Source organism: Mustela nivalis, assembly GCF_964662115.1.
Source record: "Mustela nivalis genome assembly, chromosome: 1".
Classification (NCBI taxonomy): domain Eukaryota; kingdom Metazoa; phylum Chordata; class Mammalia; order Carnivora; family Mustelidae; genus Mustela; species Mustela nivalis.
Window position 1 is genome coordinate 150,135,747 of NC_139020.1, and position 20,472 is coordinate 150,156,218.

General features: G+C 46.9%; 1 protein-coding gene across 3 annotated transcripts in view; it reads left to right on the forward strand.

The window, feature by feature from the left end:
• Positions 1 to 20,472, forward strand: part of GLB1 (galactosidase beta 1) — an 80,429-nt gene that overhangs the window by 12,686 nt on the left and 47,271 nt on the right. For 2 of the 3 annotated variants that reach the window (XM_082726060.1, XM_082726059.1), the window contains exons 2-6: positions 7,553 to 7,722; positions 8,951 to 9,101; positions 9,657 to 9,717; positions 11,732 to 11,826; positions 17,776 to 17,956. In XM_082726060.1, the coding sequence (XP_082582186.1) occupies positions 7,553 to 7,722; positions 8,951 to 9,101; positions 9,657 to 9,717; positions 11,732 to 11,826; positions 17,776 to 17,956 (658 nt within the window). The remainder of the gene's footprint in view (positions 1 to 7,552; positions 7,723 to 8,950; positions 9,102 to 9,656; positions 9,718 to 11,731; positions 11,827 to 17,775; positions 17,957 to 20,472) is intronic. The other variant, XM_082726061.1, reaches the window with a different exon arrangement.

Here is a 20,472-nt window from a genome sequence, read left to right on the forward strand (position 1 = left end):
GGAGGAAGGAATCACAACTTTCCTTTGCAGTGGCTGATGTCAGCCTTTTGCTCAGGAGTTCTTGATTTTTTTTTTTTTAAGATTTTATTTATTTATTTGACAGACAGAGATCACAAGTAGGCACAGAGTCAGGCAGAGAGAGAGGTAGAAGCAGGCTCCCCGCTGAGCAGAGAGCCGGATGCAGGACTCGATCCCAGGACCCTGGGATCATGACTTGAGCTGAAGGCAGAGGATTTAACCCACTGAGCCACCCAGGCACCCCTCTTGATTTTTTTTTTTTTCCTTGTTAGACACGTCAGGCAGCACCCTAGCACAATCGTCCCACCCACTGGAAGTGCTGTGGTCTGTTGCATTCTCGCCTAGCTGGTCATTGTGGTGCTTATGTGGTCCCTTACTGGGTTTCTCAGGGGTACCAGGGCCCTCCTCAGCATGGCGTTCCTTCCTGGTGGGAGTGTACTCTAGCCTGTCCTTGGGGATATAGTCAGATGGTGGGTTGTCTGGTCAGCCACATTCTCATCTCTTTGAGGCATCTCACAGTTCCTCAGGATGCCAAGCCCATCCTGGCATGTCCACTTCTTTTCCCGTAGGCCAGCATCATGCCCAGGTTCCAAGGATCCAGATTCCAACAGCGTCGCAACTAGGTTACCTTTATCTAGATGGTAACTCACAAGTCATGGAACAGTGCACTCTGAGAGTAAACTTCCCTCTAGCCGGCCTTACGGTCTGTCCCTTAAGGTCCTCTCCCAGTATGCCCACATGGCTAAGTCCTGAGCCTTACCCTTCTAGCTGGAGACAATAGTCTCTTGAACAATGGCCACAGAAGCCTCTGGCATCACAGAATGCCTGCTGTGGATGTTGATCCCATCTGGCAATCTTTCTTCAAAGCCCCCAACTGTGAATAAAAATCAGCCAACCTCACAATCCTTTAATTACCAGTACCTCCCACCACCCCGCGCCATTCCAGGGGTAGAGCTAATGCAGATGCCAACTCCTCCTGCTCCGCCTGTGGCTTCTCTCAATCCAGCACAGGTGAGGACCTAGAATTCGTATTTGCATAATGTGGGGTGTCCCCACCCACTTAACACCAGCCTGTAGGGTTCTTATGGCTGTCTCACAGATGTAAGAGATCCAGGTCTAGGTTCACAGCCTGAGGATCTGCTCTTGAGGCCAATCCTGGTACCATTGCCTTAATTTGGGTTCTTTAGAAGCAAAACGTGAAGCAAGGGCTTGAGTGCAGGTGATCTGAGAAGTGATCTGAGAATGCAGACGTGAAGCACAGGTGGGAAGAAACAGGTCTGTATAAGGATGTGTTGTGGTTCTCGCTGTGGGCAGTAGGGCCAGGGTTCTGTCAGCATCTCCTGGAAGGTACACAGAACATCTCCAGCATTGTCCACCTACAAGATGCAGCTGTCCACCCCATTGGCTGAGGGTTGGCCCTAGGAGCATGGGCGCCCCACCACTCCTGCATCCCTGGACGAGCAGGTTTCTGTTTCAGGGCAGGAAGGCACAAAGCGCCAGGGTGTGGGTCTGAGCTGAGACACTGTCAGCACAGAGCATACTGAGCTCACACACGACTGGCCACGGGCTGCAGCTGACATAGGTATGCTTTAAAAGAGCCCTTCTTGGGGTGCCTGGGTGGCTCAGTGGGTTAAAGCCTCTGCCTTCAGCTCAGGTCATGATCTCAGGGTCCTGGATAGAGCCCCATGTTGGGTTCTCTGCTCAGCGGGGAGCCTGCTTCCCCCCTCTCTCTCTGCCTGCCTCTCTGCCTACTTGTGATCTCTGTCACATAAATAAATAAAATCTTTAAAAAAAAAAAAAAGCCCTTCTCAGCCTTCTCTTTTTACTCTTGATGTATGGAAGATCTTTCTGCAAGGGCAGGAGCATCTCATCAGTCTCAGAAGCCGCGTCGTGCTCCATCATGCACGTGTGCGCACCTACGTCCCACTCACGGTCAAGGCTTTTACCGCAGAAACCAGCATTTATTTCATCAGGACACTCTTTTTTAAAGATTTATTTATTTGTTTGGAGAGAGCGTTCGCCCGAGCACAGGCACAAGCAGGGGAAGGGGCAGAGAGAAAGGGAGAGAATCTTAAGCAGACACGTGCTGGGCATGGAGCCTGACCCAGGGCTCGATCTCATGATCCTGAAATCATGCCCGGAGCCAAATGAAGTCTCTCACTCAACCCACAGTGCCACCCAGGCGCCCTTCATCAGGGCGCCTTTTTAGTTTTATTTATATGTATTTTTCCAGTTTTACTGACAAATGACTCTCCTCACTGTATAAGTTCAAGGTGTATAGCATGATTTTACTTACATATACTTGATCGCCACAGTAGCTAATGTCAGTCTTCTCATGCCAGACACAATGGAAAGGAAAGAAAGAAAAAAGGAAGAAAGGAAAAAGTTTTCTCCTTGCCATAGATTTTGTAGGATTTACCCTCCTTTTTTTTTTTTTTTTTTTTTAAATCTAAGATTTTATTGGTTATAAAGAGTGCCTGGGTGGCTCAGTCAGTTAAGCAGCCTACTCTTGGTTTTGGCTCAGGTCGTGATCTCAGGGTTCTGGGGTCGAGCCCCACATCGGGCTCCTTGCTCAGTGGGGAGCCTGCTTCCCCCTCTCCCCCACTCATGCACATGCTCACTCGCTCTCAAATAAATAAAATATTTTAAAAATTTTATTTATTTTGGGGGGATAGGGAGATGAGTGGGACAAGCAGATTCCGTGCTTAGTGCCGAGCCTTATGGAGCTCAATACCAGGACCCCAATATTACGGCCTGAGCCAAAATCAAGAGTTGGACATTCAACCAGCTGAGCCACCCAGGCACCCCTAGGATTTACCCTCTTAACAGCTTTCTTGTATATCACACAGCAATGTCAACTGTAGTCACCAATGTTGTACATTTTGTTTCTAGTGTTTATTTATCTTTTAGCTGGAAGTTTGTATCTTTTGAACTCCTTTCTCCAACCCCCTCTTTTTAAAATTTTGTCAACATTTTATTAGGAAAATTGTCACACATAGAGTTGAAGGAATTTTATGCTTACCATCCAGATTCTACCATTAACATATTACTGTCAATCTATCCCTCCATTCATCCACCCATCAATCCATCTTATTTTTTAGATGCGTTCCAAAATAAGTGGCAGGCATCAGTGTACTTTCCACTCCAAGCGTGTCGTGTATCATTAATTAGAGGTGAATATTGTTTATAGCTCTTTTTCTCCCTTTAAGGTGAACTTTACAGACAATGAAATATACAAATCTAAGGGTACCCTTTGATGAGTATTGAGAAATGCACACCCTGTGTAATCTGAAATCCATATTCAGCTAGCTTACCATTACCCCAGGAAGTGGAAGTTCCCTCATGTTCCTTACCAAGCAGTCCGTGCCTCTCCTGCCCAAAGCCAGCAACTACCCCTGATTTTTTTCCCAGCATAGATTAGATTTGCCTGTTCTAGAACTTCATATAAGTGGGCTCATACAGTATGAACCTTTTGTGTAGGGCTCAAACTCAGCATGACAGTTTTGAGATTTATCTGTATTATTGGCCGTACCCATCATTCTGCTTTATTGCTGAGCACACTATTGTATGAGCACACCAAGCTGCGTTCCTCCCTCCTGCTGATGGATATTTGCTTACTTCTGGTTTTAGGCAATTATGAATGAAGCTGCTGTGAACATGTGTTACACATCTTTTCATGAACATATGCTTTTGTTTTTCTTAGAACCAAGAAAAAGGCTTTATTTTGAGGTGCGATTTGGTTTTTTAACAGTGTGGCAATTAAAACACACAAGTGAACAGAGAATATCTTGTGTCCATATCAGGTTCCACAGTGATCAGCTTGGCTCCGTGTGCTCTTTAATTTGCTCTTTTTCTTTTTCATCTGTAGTAACCTCAGAGTTTGTGTCCTTCCACCCAGAAAAACTTCTGTATGTATGTCTGATGAGAAGTTTTTCTTTTGTGTAATCAGCATGCTTTTGTTTTAGCCAACAGAATGAACAGTAATTCTTTTAATTCCACCACATGCCTGGTCTCTGTTCAGACTTTCCGTGTCTCAACATTGGATTTTTTTGCAGTTCATTAGAATCAGGATCCAAACCAGATTCCCATGTTGCATTAGGTCATTATGCCTCTCAAGTTCTCTTTTATTTTCTAACAATATTCTCTTTATTTTGTCTGATTTTAATGCCATCTGTCTATTGAAGCAACTCTATCATTGGACTTCTAGAGCATCCCACATTTTGGATTTGGCATATTTTACTTCCTTGAGCTATTGGTAGACTGAGGTTCAGTTGAGGTTCAAGTTCAGTAACAAGGACTGCTTCTAGGTGGGGCTGTACTTCCTGTTGAATCACAGCATGAGGGACATAATGTCTGCTTGTTCCATTTTTAAGAGGCTGACATGAGCCAAGGAATCATGTACCTGTAACTCACAGGGGTTAATATCTGTGCTGTCTTTAATTTCCCCTTCAATTTCCTCTTTTAAGTCTCTCTCCTTTTTTAAATGCCCCCAGTTGGCGCCTGGGTGGCTCAGTGGGTTAAGCCGCTGCCTTCGGCTCAGGTCATGATCTCAGGGTCCTGGGATCGAGTCCCGCGTCGGGCTCTCTGCTCCATGGGGAGCCTGCTTCCCTCTCTCTCTCTCTCTCTCTGCCTGCCTCTCTGCCTACTTGTGATCACTGTCAAATAAATTAAAAAAAAAAAAATCTTTAAATGCCCCCAGTTTTTCCACCTGAGACCAGCAGGAGCCTCTTCAGGTTAGCCCCTGTGTCCTACATCTAACCACCACCCCTTGGTCCTGGGGGTTCCTCCTGTCCCCTGCCCACTTCACTGCCGCCACCACGGTCCATGACTCTGCTTCCTTTTGCTGCTCCAGGAAAAGGCCAGAGTGTACGACATTTGAAAACACACACTTTCACATGACCTTCCATGTAAGTTGCTCTCCACAGCTCTTGGTGTGAAGTCCAGGCCCACAAATGTGCATGTCAGGCGCGTTTAGTCTGGTTCCTGTCCGCCTTCAGTTCCCTGCCATGCACTGTCTGTATTGAGGTACTGGGGCCCCTTCTCAGCATCCCACACACTGTCTCCTCTTCCTGTGTCCTTCCCCTTGCCCGCATCTTCCTTATCCTGAGGCTTAGCTTAAGCTGGTAGTTCCCAACACTGTCTGCACATGACATCATCATCTGGGCAGTTTTAAGAAATGCCAATGCCTCCACCCAAGATCAATTAAAATCTGAATGTCCGGGGGTGAGTCCTGACTTTGCTATTTTTAGAAGTTTGCATAGCCGATTCTGATGCGTGGCCAAGGTTGAGAAACAGAGTTCCTCCCTCTGAGAAATTTGTCCTCACGCCTCACTCCCAGGTTACATGCCATTTATTACCACTGCAGCATTCCACTCCAGCCCTGACCCCAGCTTTATTGAGGTATAATTGATACTAATACTGTGTAAGTTAAGGTGTGCAGCATGAACAATTTATCCGTTAGCATCTAGGCCTCACGATGTTGATACCTGGTCTAGAAAGAAGCTTCTTGTAGATTGTGGCCACATCTGGGTGGCTCTTTCTGATACTTCTTATAAACGGACAGTAGGGAGATATTTGGGCTGGATTCTGGGGTGGTTTGAATGCAGGGAAGGTGCTCCGCTGAGTGGGACAAAGGCCAGAGTCCATTGTCTGCTAAGATCACATCTTGGCAACTTCATGTGCTCCTCTGAGCCCTTTCCCCTAAGCAGGGGAAGCAAAGAGCCCCTTTCCCCAAGCAGGCTGCAAAGAGCCCCTGCATTTCCCAGTGGCTTACCCCCTTTTTACCTGTCTAAAGAATTTCCCCACCTCATGTGCCACCTCTGTACTCACAGAATGGTAGAAAACCCTTTTTTGGCACCTTATTACATACATGCTGTGAAGATGTTTTTAAAATCATCCATCGGGGCACCTGGTCTAAGAAGTAATTTATATTTTTCATGAGTTTCTCCAGGAGTTTCTTGCCTTTACTAGAACAAAGTGATAAGCGATTGATGCTCTGGCCCTTTCTTTAGAAATGATTTTTTTTTTTTTTTAAGAATTTATTTATTTGACAGAGAAGAGAGGACAAGAGCGGGGAGCGGCAGGGAGAGGGAGAAGCAGGGAGAGAGAGAAGCAGGCTCCCATGGAGTAGAGAGCCTGACATGGGACTCCATCCCAGGACCCTGGGATCATGACCTGAGCCAAAGGCAGATGCTTAACAGACTGAGCCACCCAGGCGCCCGAGGAATGATTCTTAAATTAGCGAGTGTTTTTTTTTTTTTGGTTAGCTTTACTGAGATGAACTCACGTATAGTACAGCTTTCCATTTGCATCGAGAGATTTACTCCAAGTTGTTTAACTTTTCATCAGAGTGCTTTAATTCCGTGGTTAGATTTCAGGCCGAATGTCTAGGACTTGGGGTCTTACAGTTGTTTCCAGATATGACTTCAAGGGAAGCCTTCAAAGCTGTCATGGACTGTGGTGCTGCTATGAAAAAAAAAAAACTTACAAAAAAAAAAAAAAAAAGCCTAAAGCTGCACAAGGAATCTTACCAACAATGAAGGAAAGCAATTAACTGGTTTCTTAGGGCGCTGGTCTTGTTGGCACCTGTGACCCCTCACTGCCTTTTCCCGTCCACCAGAGGGCAGTGTTCTATTCTACCTAACTTGGCTTCCCTTTCACATCCTAGCATTTTAGCTTCTGAACCAGTCCCCAGTGTTTCTCGAAATTTAATTTGCCTAGATTTTTTTATTTTGCTAGACATACACCTTTCATTGCAGCCCAGTGGAGACCTACATCAGGTGCAACTCTATATATGTATGTACAACAGAATCTTCGTAAAATAATACTTGTCTTTACCAGGTGCTGTACACTGGATATTTTCTGTTCTCTTTCATTTAAACAAGTGCCAATCAAAAAAAAGTTTTTTTAAGTGTCAGTCATCACCTAAATTAGGTTATGATTCACAAATTGGATTGCAGCCCATAATTTGAAACAGACTGCCTTCAAGCTCACTTAGTCTAACATCCTGCATGTTTGTGGAAATAGAGATGTGGGGTTAGGAAGGGTGTTTGCCTCATCACTGCAGAACTTGGAGCCCCAGCTGGGATGGCTGACTTCTCATCTCTTGCTCTCAGCCCAGTCACGGTCCATCCAGTGCTCCAGCCGATCACAGCCACAGGGAAAGAGGGTGTCTATATATGTGTTCTGTTCCCAGCACACTGGGCTTTGCTATACCAAGAAGAGACTCACCGTCAGCAGGGTTTTCTCTTTGGTAATATAATTTCTGTGTCTCAGCCGTCGATTGTCACGCTGGTGCTAGACAGGTAAACTCTTTGGAGTCCTGCCCGTGGGTCCTCCCTGATGATTTCTGTTGCCTGGGGGCATTAGCCACTGGCTTAGCAGTGCTCTGTTTTATAGCCCAGAACCCAGGCCTTAACTCCATCAGCAAATTCCGCAGATGAAAGAGGCAGGGGGCCACTTGCCACGGTCAGAGTGTCTGCTTCCAAAATGCGGAAGGTGGAGGTTCTCACGTGATCCCCTCCTTGCTCTGTAGAATGCTTCCCAGAGGACATTCAAGATTGACTACCATCACAACCGCTTCCTGAAGGATGGCCAGCCCTTCCGCTACATCTCGGGAAGCATTCACTACTCCCGTGTGCCCCGCTTCTACTGGAAGGACCGGCTGCTGAAGATGAAGATGGCTGGGCTGAACGCCATCCAAACGTAAGTAGGAGGGCACCAGGCTCTCCCCAGGGCCAAGACACCCACACCTGGACAGAGGTACAGCCCCATTCCCAGTGCAGCTAGCAGTTTCGTTTCTTGGAATGGGACATGGTGTAATCTGGTGTTCTGAGAGGGGCTTGGTATGAGCTCAACTAGCCCTTCTTTGAATACTTAACCACCCACTGGAAATCACAAAATGAATCTCAGCTGGTGAAGGCAAAGGGGAGTAATAGTGATTGAGCATTTGTCGTGTGTAGGGCACTTTCCATGAAGGACTCCATTTCTTCAGTCCCATCTACAGCTGGTGAAACTAGGATTTACCCAAGTGCGTCTTTTTGGCCAGAGGTCTCCCTAGCATTTAGAGATAACTGTGTTTGTAGGCAGCCACAGCTTCTCTGAGCTCTTGGGGGCATAGGCCATGGTAGGTAGATTCCTGAACCCAGTTTCCCTTTGTGGTTCTGCGGGGTAATTCTAGAGCCTCGAGTTACAGAATTACCCCAATAACGATCTCTCGTCATGTCTTCTGCTGTTGCATGGTGACTAACTGGGGAGAAAGTTGGGGCGGCTGGCCACTCTGGTTTTTACACTACTGATGAGGATTGCAGATAGCCTCTTCAAGATAAGGGGTGAGAAAAATGCAGAGGCAGATCCCTGGGGCCGGGGACCTACCTGCAGTTTAACACTTAGCTCTGGGGGACTAAGACCGTGGGATTGTGGGAAAAGGCCACGAGCCAGGGGTCATCCGAGAGACCTCTGTGATGGCGTTTGTGGCCTAGGCTGAAGGCCGCCAGGGGAACGGGTGGAAGTTTTTGTCATGGCTTCCTGTGTGCTGTTCCTTACAAAATCTTTTGCAGGAGGATACAGGGTCAGAGGTTTGGGGTTTTTGTTGTTTTTCCTTAAAAAGTATTTTCAAGAAAATAAATATACCTCTTATTATCTTAGCATGGATATTTTCATTTTCCCTAGGCCTTACACAGGCATAATTAATTTTTATATAGTAGTACTTCATGTTCATGTAATTCTGGTTTTTTTTTTAAGTCATTACACAGGAACAGGGCTTCCTTGTGGGTCATAAACTTAAACATGTCCTCGCCACCAAGTGTGGTTCCATTGGGAGGCTGCTGGAGGGAGCTGTGTGAGCGTCTGAGGGCTTACACTTATACTGATGGTTCAGAAATGCCCAGATTTCTGAGCTGTTTCCAGGAAGGGGCTGTGTGTGTCTCGGCAGGTACGTGCCCTGGAACTTTCACGAGCCACAGCCAGGACAGTACAAGTTTTCCGGGGAACAGGATGTGGAATATTTTATTAAGCTGGCCCATGAGCTGGGACTGCTGGTCATCCTGAGGCCTGGACCCTACATCTGTGCAGAGTGGGATATGGTGAGTACAGCTGGGCTGGGTTCTGCCTGGCTGGCGTGCACGACCAGCTGGGCTGGCGGCTGGAGATCTGGGGGACAGTGAGTGAGAGCAGTTTCAATAAGTCTCTAATTCCAGAGTGCACTGAGCCTGTCCCTGTAGCTGGATTAGGTGTGTCCTTTACCTTGGAGGTATCTCAGCAGAGAAGGGCTGGTAAGGGTCAGAAGGCAGGCATCCCCCTCTTGGTGCTCACTCACATGGCTCAGTTTCCCCATTGTAAAAAAAATGGGTCGTGGTATGGGCTCTGTCTCCCACCCAAGGTAGTCACGAAGCCAAGTGGATAATCTATACAAAGGCTTTGATTCTCCAAACACGGCAGGTGTGTAAAGTCATCTGACTTTAACTCTTGTGTTTCCAATTTCCTTGAAAGTTGCAAACGAGAAAGCCCAGTTAATACCCCTTCTTCATGAAACTTTTTTTCTTCACTGTTAAAATCATTCCTATCCCCTCCCCCATCCCCAGACTTTATAATGACTTTTCTCTTCCTCTTTTCCCCCCCATCCCCCACCCCCATCCTAGGGAGGATTACCTGCTTGGCTCTTATTAAAAGAATCTATTATTCTCCGTTCTTCAGACCCAGGTAAGTTGTTACAGATGTCTTGAGATTACTTATGATGTCTTTGGACATTTTATATCTAAAGTACCAGGTATTTGGAAGCTGGGGTACTTCTGTCCCTCTGAAAGCTTACTGGAAGTGTGAAGGTTAATCACTGTCCACTGCAGGCATTGCATGTGTGGGAAATAGGGCTCACTTGAACTATTTGACCAGATCTTGCTGATAAACTGGTAGCTTTGAACTGGCATTGGGCCCTGTTTGTGGTTTACCGACTCACTTCAATGCTTTCTCTGCCTACTTTCTCAATAAATTACATGGCCAGTGATAGCATCTAGCTAATCAAAATGGCAATTCATTTGTCTGCCTTTACAGAGTGATTTGTAAATGAAGTCTTTTGCTTATCTTTTTAAACAACCAGAAAATATTTTAGCTGTAAATAATCGCCCTGATCGGTGAGAAGCTCCCATTTGGCTGCATTTCTGTCTTCTGAAGACTTCAGTTTTTTTTTTTTTTTTTTTTTTTTTAAAGATTTTATTTATTTATTTGACAGAGAGAAATCACAAGTAGATGGAGAGGCAGGCAGAGAGAGAGAGAGAGAGAGAGAGGGAAGCAGGCTCCCCGCTGAGCAGAGAGCCCGATGCGGGACTCGATCCCAGGACCCTGAGATCATGACCTGAGCCGAAGGCAGCGGCTTAACCCACTGAGCCACCCAGGCGCCCTGAAGACTTCAGTTTTTCCTTGTGATGTTAGTGTTGGAGATGGTGATAAGAGCAGCTAACTTTGATTAAATTAAAATAAAATAAAACAAAAGGGAAAAACAGCCAGTAGTGCACTTGCTGGGCCATAAGATAGCTCTATTTCCAACTTTTTGAGGAACCTCTCTACTGTTTTCCAGAGAGGCTACACCAGCTTGCATTCCCACCAACGGTGTAGGAGGGTTCCGCTTTCTCTGCATCCTCGACAACATCTGTTGTTTCCTGACTTGTTAACTTTAGCCATTCTGACTGCTGTGAGGTGGTATCTCACTGTGGTTTTGACCTGTATTTCCCTGATGCTAAGTGATATTGAGCATTTTTTCATGTGTCTGTTGGCCATTTTGATGTCTTCTTTGGTGAAATGGTGATCTGAAGGGGCACATGCACCCCAACATTGATAGCAACAATGTCCACCATAGCCAAACTATGGAAAGAGCCCAGATGTCCACTGACAGATAAATGGATAAAGAAGATGTGGTTCATATCTGCATGGAATATTACTTAGCCATCAAAAAGAATGAAATCTTGTCATTTACAATGAGTTGGATGGAATAAGAGAATATAATGCCAAGTGAACTAAGTCCATCAGAGGAAGACAAATGCCATATGATCTCACTCATATGTGGAATTTAAGAAACAAAACAGACGTGTACAGGGGAAGGGAAGGAAAAATAAAGACAAAAACAGGAGAGGCAAACCATAAGAGACTCTTAACTATGGGGAAGAAACTGAGGGTTCCTGGAGGGGAGGTGGGTGGGGGATGGAGTAACTGGGTGATGGGCATCAAGGACAGCATGTGATGGAATGAGCACTGGGTGTTCTGTGCAACTGATGAATCACTGAACTCTACCTCTGAAGCTGACAATACACTATATGTTATTATATAAATCAAATTCAAATTTATAAACTTGAAAATAATAAAATAAATAAAAAGGAAGAAACAACCTGCCCTACTCTGACAGAGGGAAAGACACACCATTCAGGCATTCTTTTCTTCATTCAACAAACATGGGTTGGATGCCCCCTGGGCTCCAGGCTTGGTGTGTAGTGGCGAGGACAGATACCATGTCTGTTGTTCCTTGTCCACTGAGAGCTCATTGAGGAGGTGGCTCCTTGCAAGAGAACTTCCGTGAGACTTCCAGAGCACACAGCCACCCCGTTTCACATCATCATTGAAACCAGCATATCCTAGTCTCAGCTGCCAGGTCCAGGGTAATGAGGCGGACTCGTGTCTGTTTGCAGGAATAGGTATGGAGCAGAGTTAAACCTGTCTTGTTTTTCAGACTACCTTGCAGCCGTGGACAAGTGGCTGGGAGTCCTCCTACCCAGGATGAAGCCTCTCCTCTATCAGAATGGAGGGCCGATCATAACGGTGCAGGTAACCTCGGAGATGAGCAACAGCGGGTGGGTGATATGTCTCTGAGCCACACAGATCTGTTTCTTGGCGAGGCAATGCCACAGCTGGTGATTTTATTGAAGTTGCATTGTGGGGAAGCATTATCATTTTAGATGCTGCCATATACCAGGCTGACTGCGCTATAGATGCTATTCAGCTATTCCAGCCACCGTCTCTTTTAGTAGAAGAACTTCAGAGAGGTTGAGGGACTTAGCCAAGGTCACCCAGCCGGCAGGTGGCTGAATCTGGATGGCAGCCTAGGTCCCTTGGTCCACTGATCCTGTGGCCTCTTTCTCTAGTGTCTCTGGCTGCAGGGATGCAGGATAGACTGAATGCTCTGGTGTCTGTCCTGGTTCGGCTCTCAGTTCATGCTGGCATGGGAAGAGGATGCGGTGAATTGGTGGGCTGTTCATTTTTCCCTCCCACTTCCTTCCCTCACTCCCCTTCTTCCATCTCTTCTTTGCTCTGTAAAGACTGTGGTATTATGGAGTAGATCATGTGCCAAGTATTTTCCTTGTGAAAAACTGGGACCTTGACCTATGATACTTTGTGATGTTTGCAGAATTCCCTAGGCTAAAACATTAAAGTGTGTCCATTGGTCATTTGCCAAGGAATAGATGTGATGCTGGCTGCATCCTGAAACAGTGGGATGCTTGATGACAGAAGTGTGGCCAAGATTTCCTGCTTAGGGCCAATTCCAGGGACAGTGGTAGGGACGTATACTGTGGGAAGGGAGCATGGCCGCTCTCTTTGCCTGCAGGTGGAGGTCGAATGAGGCAGTGAGAAGGTGGACCCGGCCAGAGGGACCATGCCGGCACTGCACAGTAAAGAGAGGCCAGGTTGCTGCTCCCAGAGGAGTGACCGGGGAGCGCCGAATGCCCCCCACCTGTCTTGAGTCTGCACTGGTTAAGGTACAGGAGCCCATTTTTCTGTATGAGGACTTCAAGGCTGCAACTTGAGTTGTCTTTGCGTGGCTGGGTCTTCTTCTTTCTCTTAATCTCAGGTTTTCTGTAGTCTTTCTCGTTTTCTAGTCTCTGCTTCTTTCCAAGTCACTTTGAATTTTTGCTCTCAACTTTTCTGTACCTTTTGGTTATCGAAATGCCATAAAAAGCATAATCGGTTATGAACCCTGGCAGAGGAGAACGATATTGGCTACACTGGGGGCATTGCTCGCAGCCTTGGACGGGCTGAACTTGACTTTGGGTCCTCCCCAGCCTCCTCCTCCTTTGCCTGTCACACTTCCACCTGCTTGACTGCCACCTAGTCCGTTTGCCCCTTGACCACTAACTAAGGAGTCAGTGAGGAAATTATAGAAGAGTATGAGAAAACAGAAAAATCCAAATTGTCACCTAAATGGCAGGAGCCAGAAGCAGAGCTCTTCGTATTTCAAGGAGATTTCCTTGAATTTTTTTCCCATGCCTTTAAAAAATTTCTTTTTACAGAGTCAGTTTAAACTGTGTGACCAGTTTCTTACCCGATTTTCCTATTTTAGTCTTATTTCATAAGCATTTTTTTACATTATTAAAAATTCTTTGGTATGCCTGGGTGGCTCCGTTGATTGAGCGTCTGACTTTGGTTCAAGGTCATGTTCCCAGGGTCCTGGGATCAAATCCCACGTTGGGCTCCCTGCTCAGCGGGGAGTCTGCTTCTCTCTCTCCTTCTCGCCTTTCTCATGTTCTCTCTCTCTCCCCCTCTTTCTCTCACAAAGAAAATCTAAAAAAAAAAAAAATTCTTCCTGCTGCACACCAAATTCATGGTGGCCTCTTGTCATTTGAGGTCAGTCCCAGTAGGCACTCTGTCTGGACACCTACCCAGTTGGCTTAGTTGGTGTCCACGTGACTCTCAGAACCTTGGTTAGTGCCTCTGTTTATGACGTACTTGTTGCGGTCTGTCTGTGTTCATCCCTGACCAAGGGCGTCTCCATTCTCTTCTGTGCCCCGTGTATGTGACTTGGAGCTGTGATGTCACGCCACAGGTCACTATTCCTCACATGCCCACCAGCTGGCTCTAGAATGGAATAGAAAGCCAATGGGTCAGAAAATTGAAATTGCTTTGCAAAATTTTGGTACGCAAAAGATTCTGTAAAAGCTGATTTCTGGGGACGCCTGGGTAGCTCAGTCAGTTAAGCATCTGTCTTTGGCTCAGGTCATGATCCAAGGGTCCTGGGATTGAGACCCACTTTGGGCTCCCTGCCCAGTGGGACCCTGTTCCTCCCTCTCCTCTGCTGCTCCCCCTGCTTGTGCTCTCTTCGCTTTCTCTCTCTGTCAAGTAAATAAATAAAATCTTATTTTTAAAAAAACAAGCTGATTTCCATCTTGTCTACATTCAGGTCATGGGGCAAAATGATGGCTTGACTCAGTTCACCGTGTTTGTGCTCTTGTCTGGGTGCCTGGAGAGTACAAAAAGACCCCTGTTTGTCTGCAGGCAGGGCAAAAATGAGGCTCTTGTCTTGAGGTGCAGCGAGCCAGCCTGGTCCTTTATTCATCCTAACGACCCAGCCATGTAGCAAATATTCTGTTCTGGAGGGATTAGCTAGTCCAGTGCCATCTAAGCTGGGTGGCCTGTGAGGATGTTCATCACAGTTTGTACCAAGACCACGCCTAAGGTAAGTGAAGCCACTGATGCCTATTAATAATACCCAAGACGAAAATGATCAGGAGTGGGGCCCTTTCACTCACAACTTCCTCTGGTGTATGGGGTATTCATCGCCCTACTTCTACCTGATGTTGTGGAAGATCAGTGACAGTAAAGGTCCCCAGTGCCTTGTGGCTTCATTAAGGAACTCACAGGATGAGCCCATTACTCTTGATCGAACAAGGACCGCCGTGGCCTGTTTTTGTAAACAAAGGTATGTTGGCACCCGGCCCCGCCCAGTTGTTCTTGTGTGGTCTGTGGCTGCTTTTGCACATCAGTAGCAGAGTTCAGCGGTACACAGAGATCTGTGGCCACAGGCGCTAAAATACTTACCCTGTAGCCCTTGACTGAAAAGGTTGACTGGACCCCTTGCTCTAGAAAAATCAAGTGTTCCTCTGAATCTCACTATGACTTGTCTGTCTTTTTTTCCTCTCACCTTCCCTGTCTGCACACCACCCCTGTCTCTTTCTGGTTGACTCTAATGTCGAATATGATGTCCTCTGAGGAGCTCTGGGAGCCCTGACTGGGTGCCAAGTATTCATGAGGTGACTTGGCTAATCCTCATGACAGCCCCACGAAGGGGACTCGGCCTCTTAACCGATGATGCTGTTTCACAAGCAGAGCCCCGTGGGCAAGAGATAGCACAGCTGACACTTGGGCAAGGACAGCTGGGCCTCCGACGCCCATGCCCGCAGCTCTGAGCTGCCTTGCAAACAAGGACCTTTTTTTCTAATCTAGCCAAACTGTATTCATGCATTTATTATAAGCCTGTTTATTTTAACATACACTCCTGATAATAGTCATCATGATCCTGCATAGTCAAGGCTTGAAAAAATAAGTGACCTTAGGGGCGTCTGGGTGGCTCAGTGGGTTAAGCCTCTGCCTTTAGCTCAGGTCATGATCTCAGGGTCCTGGGATCGAGCCCCACATCAGGCTCTCTGCTCAGTGGGGAGCCTGCTTCCTCCTCTCTCTCTCTGCCTACTTGTGATCTCTACCTGTCAAATAAATAAATAATCTTTTTTTTTTTTTTAAGTGACCTTAAGTGAGCTTTGGGCTGGGCAGAGAGGAAGACGAAACGCAAAAGCTCTGGCCCACTTAGTTGCTCGAGCTGACCCTGGAGCTAGCTCTGAACTTGTGGATGGCCAGAGGACAAAGGAGCACATACCCATTTAAAGAGATCATGTTAAAAGAGGGGAGAAAAAGAAAATGAGGAAAGTATCTTGCCAGTATTTGCAAAGCTTTTCTTCAAGTGGCTCTCAATTATTTCCAAAGGCACACCTGTAGGATCAATCAAAGTGTCCGGAGCCCCAAGGAGGGGTTTCCTGCTCTGTGTGAGGAGCAAAGTCCTCATTTTCCAGGGTGGTTTCAGGACCAGTGAAGCTCTTGGCGCTGGGCATACTCACTACAGTCTGAATCTGCAACATGAAAGTATTATCGGAGTGATCCCCTCTGGGGAGAGAGTCATTCATCGAACTGTTCGAGAAGCAGCCCTATGCAGGGGGGCGGGTGGCATTCAGTTCATCTCCGCCCTTCACAGTCCTGTGCCTCCTCCCTGACTGTCCACGGGCCACACAAAGCTACTGGCCACACAAAGTGAGACAGGGAGTACTCACTACCTGTCTTCTTCCCGGAACAGTGCCTCTGCCCCTATAGCTGCCCTGGGCAGCCCCTGTGGGGAAGCTTCCTTACTAGTCTCTGCCAGCCATCTCTCTTCTGGGGGTTCCCAGTTTCTTGTGCTTATGTTTAATGACTCTGGATCCCGAGGATCACGATTTATTTTGCCTTAAGTGCAGGTTGAAATTGGATGGCCAGGTATTTTTCTCATTTTTGTAAAATTGTGAACTCGGACACCCGTGTGTGGTGTAATCAAGTATTACGATGGGAACCACCGCCCAGTATAGGAACTAGCATGTGGTCAGCACCCGAGAAGTTTCCCTGGTGTCTTTTTCATGGCCGTTCGTTTCTTGATGTTTCTATTTTTAACACCTGTGTATGTACCCAACCCAGAGTTACAGTTTGGTTGGGACCGTTTGAAGTTTCGGTGGGGGACATGCCGTCTGTATTGTTTCCCTCACTCAATGTTGCGGCTCTAAGACTCTTTCATGTATTGGGTGGAGCTGAAGGCCATTCATTTTATTGCTTTACAGCAATGTTTCTTCACCTTGTTTTCACTGTGGCCCCTAAAGAGTCTCTTTAGACACTTTTGTCTAATTCCCCCCCACCCCGAAGAATTGTAATGCTTTCCATCTCCTGTATAAGCGTATGTATATCGGTGCTTTACAGATAAAAAAGAGTAAGGTGTTCTTTTCTCCTATAAGAATCCACGTTCACCTCTTTCGGGGTGCTGTCCACCCCCATCGAGAACTCGAGAAAGTGAAAATGCGTGGCGTGGGGCAGAGTCTCTCCCCCCCCCCCAGCACTGTTGCCCTCCTGCACCTGATAATCCTTTGTTGTGGAGGCTGGCAGGTGGGAGTTTTGGGAGCCTCCCTTGGCCTCTACCCACTGGGGAAGCCAGCAGCGCACTCTCTCACCCCCTGCCGCTTGTAACAACCCAGAAGAGCTGCAGACATTGTCATGTGTTCCCTGAGGGGGCGGGGGCGGGGGGAATAACTGCTGGTGGAAAACCACGGATGCTACTGAACACAGACTGAGCATTGGTGATGGAGTACGAAAGGGAGGACCGCCCGAATGTTTGGCAGTAGATAAGGGAAATGATGGTACATCCTTATCCAGCATTTGCCCTCTTGACTGCCATGGACATTTTGCATAGTGTGTTACAGTGCGGAACTAAGGTTACAAGTGGTGCAAGTAATAGGATACCAGTTCTGAGAACAGAGAACACTGACTGTATCGTGTATATTTAGGGTGCGTGTACATGTTTCAATCTGGAAGACTAAGTCGGAATGGTTGTAGCACTTATCTCTAGCTAAAGGAACTAACACATGATTTTTCTATTTTCTTTGCATTTCCCCGCATTTTCTAATATTCTTCCATGGGGAGATCTTATTCGTGTAACATTTAAAGTATCTATTATTTAGTATAGGCTAGAAAGTCACTCCAATCCGAAACCGACCTGGTGGTTTTTGTTTTTCTTTCTTTGGTGGAGTGGGAAGTAGTAGAAGGTAAGTTTTTATGCTGAGCTGCTCTTTGGAAAATGAACTCAGAGGATCGAGATTAGTAAGTATTTTTGGCAATCGTTGGGCCTTGTCATCTCACAGATGCCCAGGTACGGTCTGCTGGCACTAGAATGAGCATATTGGGCTCTCCTGATTCCCCCGCTTATTCTGTGACTTGTAGGTTGAAAACGAATACGGCAGCTACTTCACCTGTGATTACGACTACCTGCGCTTCCTGCAGAAGCTCTTCCACTACCACCTGGGCAAGGACGTGCTCCTGTTCACCACGGATGGGGCACTTGAGCCGTTCCTGCAGTGCGGGGCCCTGCAGGGACTCTATGCCACAGTGGACTTCGGACCAGGTCGGTGTTTGTAATCACAGTCAAACCCAGCTCAGGCCGTGCAGGCTGGGCAGTGAAACCCACCAGTCGCTCAGGGCAGCTGTGTTTTAAGTGGGTACATTGAATGAGATCTCTCAGATTTTCTGTTACCAAGGAACAGGTGAAACGGAAGAATGAATAAAGCAGCCTCCAGTGTACAGGTGATTTCATTTAAGCTGATTGGCACTTTAGGGGCAAGAGCTCTGTTTTTAGCACTGGTGAGCACACCTGGAGCCCAGAGCCCGGGGCTCTGTTGTCATAGGGACTGCTGCCCGGAGCTCTGCCCCGAAGCAGTCACCTTTCAGGGCTGTCCCTTCGGGCCTTCCGCCCAGAGTGCTGGGAACTTCCCTGCCCTCCTGTTCTGAACTCAGCGCTATGAACAGTGAGGGCCCACAGGTGGTCAGTAGATGCCACACAGATTGTCTTCTCTGGCTCTGGAGGCTCTGGGAGCAAGGCTGGTGGGGGGCTCCTGGCTGTAGTAAATGTTAAGACATTTAATGTTAAGAAAGCAGCTTTCATGAAGGACCTGCCACCGACAAGGTAGCGTGTACTCCTGAAAAGGCTCCCAGATTGGACTTGCTTTTACCTTGCTATGCTGTGAAGGACGTTATTGGGACAACCTAATTTTTTTGAATCAATTCTGTAGATTAGATAATGGGATTGTCTCCATGTTAATTTCCTGTTTTTTATAATTTTATTGTGTTTATGTAAAGGATGCTCTTGCTCTTAGGGAACATGCACTGAAATATTTAGGGGTAAAGGGCCCTCCTGTGTGCAACTTACTGACAAATGGCTCAGAAAAAAATAAGTGTGTTGAGAGAGAGAGAGACAGAGACACTGATAAAGCAAGCGTGGCAAAATATTAACAATTGGGGAATCTTGGTTCTTTGGGATTATGAGTTCTTTATTCTCACAACTCTCTAAGTTTGAGATGATTTCAAAATAAGTGTTAACTCCCTTCACGTCCCCCCTAAAAAAAAAAAAGGCCTGCTCTTCAAGTACCCTGATGACCCCACTGCCTTGTTGGTTGAGAGGTACGACAGCCCACTCACATTCCACATGCAGCGCTGGGTCTCTCTCTCAAGACAGGTGTACAGAAGACTGAAGTTGAACTTTGATTTTTTATTTTTTTTAATTTTTACTTATTTTTTTAAAATTTCTTTTCAGTGTTCCAGACTTCATTGTTTATGCACCACACCCAGTGCTCCCTCCAGGGACGCCTGGGTGGCTCGGTTAAACCGCTGCCTTTGGCTCAGGTCATGATTCTGGGATGGAGTCCTGCATGGGGCTCCTTGCTCGGCAGAGAGACTGCTTCTTCCTCTGCCTCTGCCTGCTTGTGCTCGCTCACTTTCTCTCTCTCTCTGACAAATAAGTAAATAATAAATAAAATCTTAAAAAAAAAAAAAATACGTGCCCTCCATAATACCCACCACCTGGCTCCCCCAACCTCCTACCCCCCCGCCCCTTCAAAACCCTCAGATACTTCTCAGAGTCCATAGTCTCTCATGGTTCATCTCCCCCTTCAATTTCCCTGAACTCCCTTCTCCTCTCCATCTCCCCATGTCCTCCGTGTTATTCCTTATGCTCCACAAGTAAGGGAAACTATATGATAGTTGACTCTCTCTGCTTGACTTATCTCACTCAGCATAATCTCTTGCAGTCCCGTCCATGTTGCTACAAAAGTTGAGTATTCATCCTTTCTGATGGAGGCATAATACTCTATAGTGTATATGGACCACATCTTCCTTATCCATTCATCTGTTGAAGGGCATCTTAGCTCTTTCCACAGTTTGGCGACCGTGGCCATTGCTGCTATGAACAGTGGGGTACAAATGGCCCTTCTTTTCACTTCATCTGTATCTTTGAGGTAAATACCCAATAGTGCAATTGCAGGGTCATAGGGAAGCTCTATTTTTCATTTCTTAAGGAATCTCCACACTGTTTTCCAAAGTGGCTGCACCAGCTTGCATTCCTACCAACAGTAGTTTTAAAGGCATTCCTCTACATTAGCAAAAAAGAAAAGGACTACTAGCTTTAAGTGAATCTAGTGTTTCTAGACACAGGATGCGTGGCAGCGGGCATTTGGTGGTGAAATAACACATCTACAAAGAGTGGCTGGTTTCCTCCCGCTTCGGCACTTTTCCCACCACAGTAATGAAGACGTGCAGTATCTTTCTGTTGGGAGAAACAATGGGAAGGTTATTCTGGGTTTGTTCAAAGCAGTACGTGTGTGGGGTGATGGCTCAGTGGCTGCGGCTCTGGGATGAAGGGTGGCCCCCTGGAGGGCCCGTGGACTTGGGGCAGGTGGGGCTTATGGGGGCCTCATTCATGTGTGTGGGACGGGGCCAGTGCCAGGGTCAGGTCACAGGAGGAAGTGCATGAGATCAGAACGGAGAGATACGGATGCCGCCCGACGCTTAATAGTGGGACATTCACAGCCATAAAGTAAAGAGGCTTCCACTCTGGATGGGCACGTTCTCCCCTCTGAAACCTGGCCT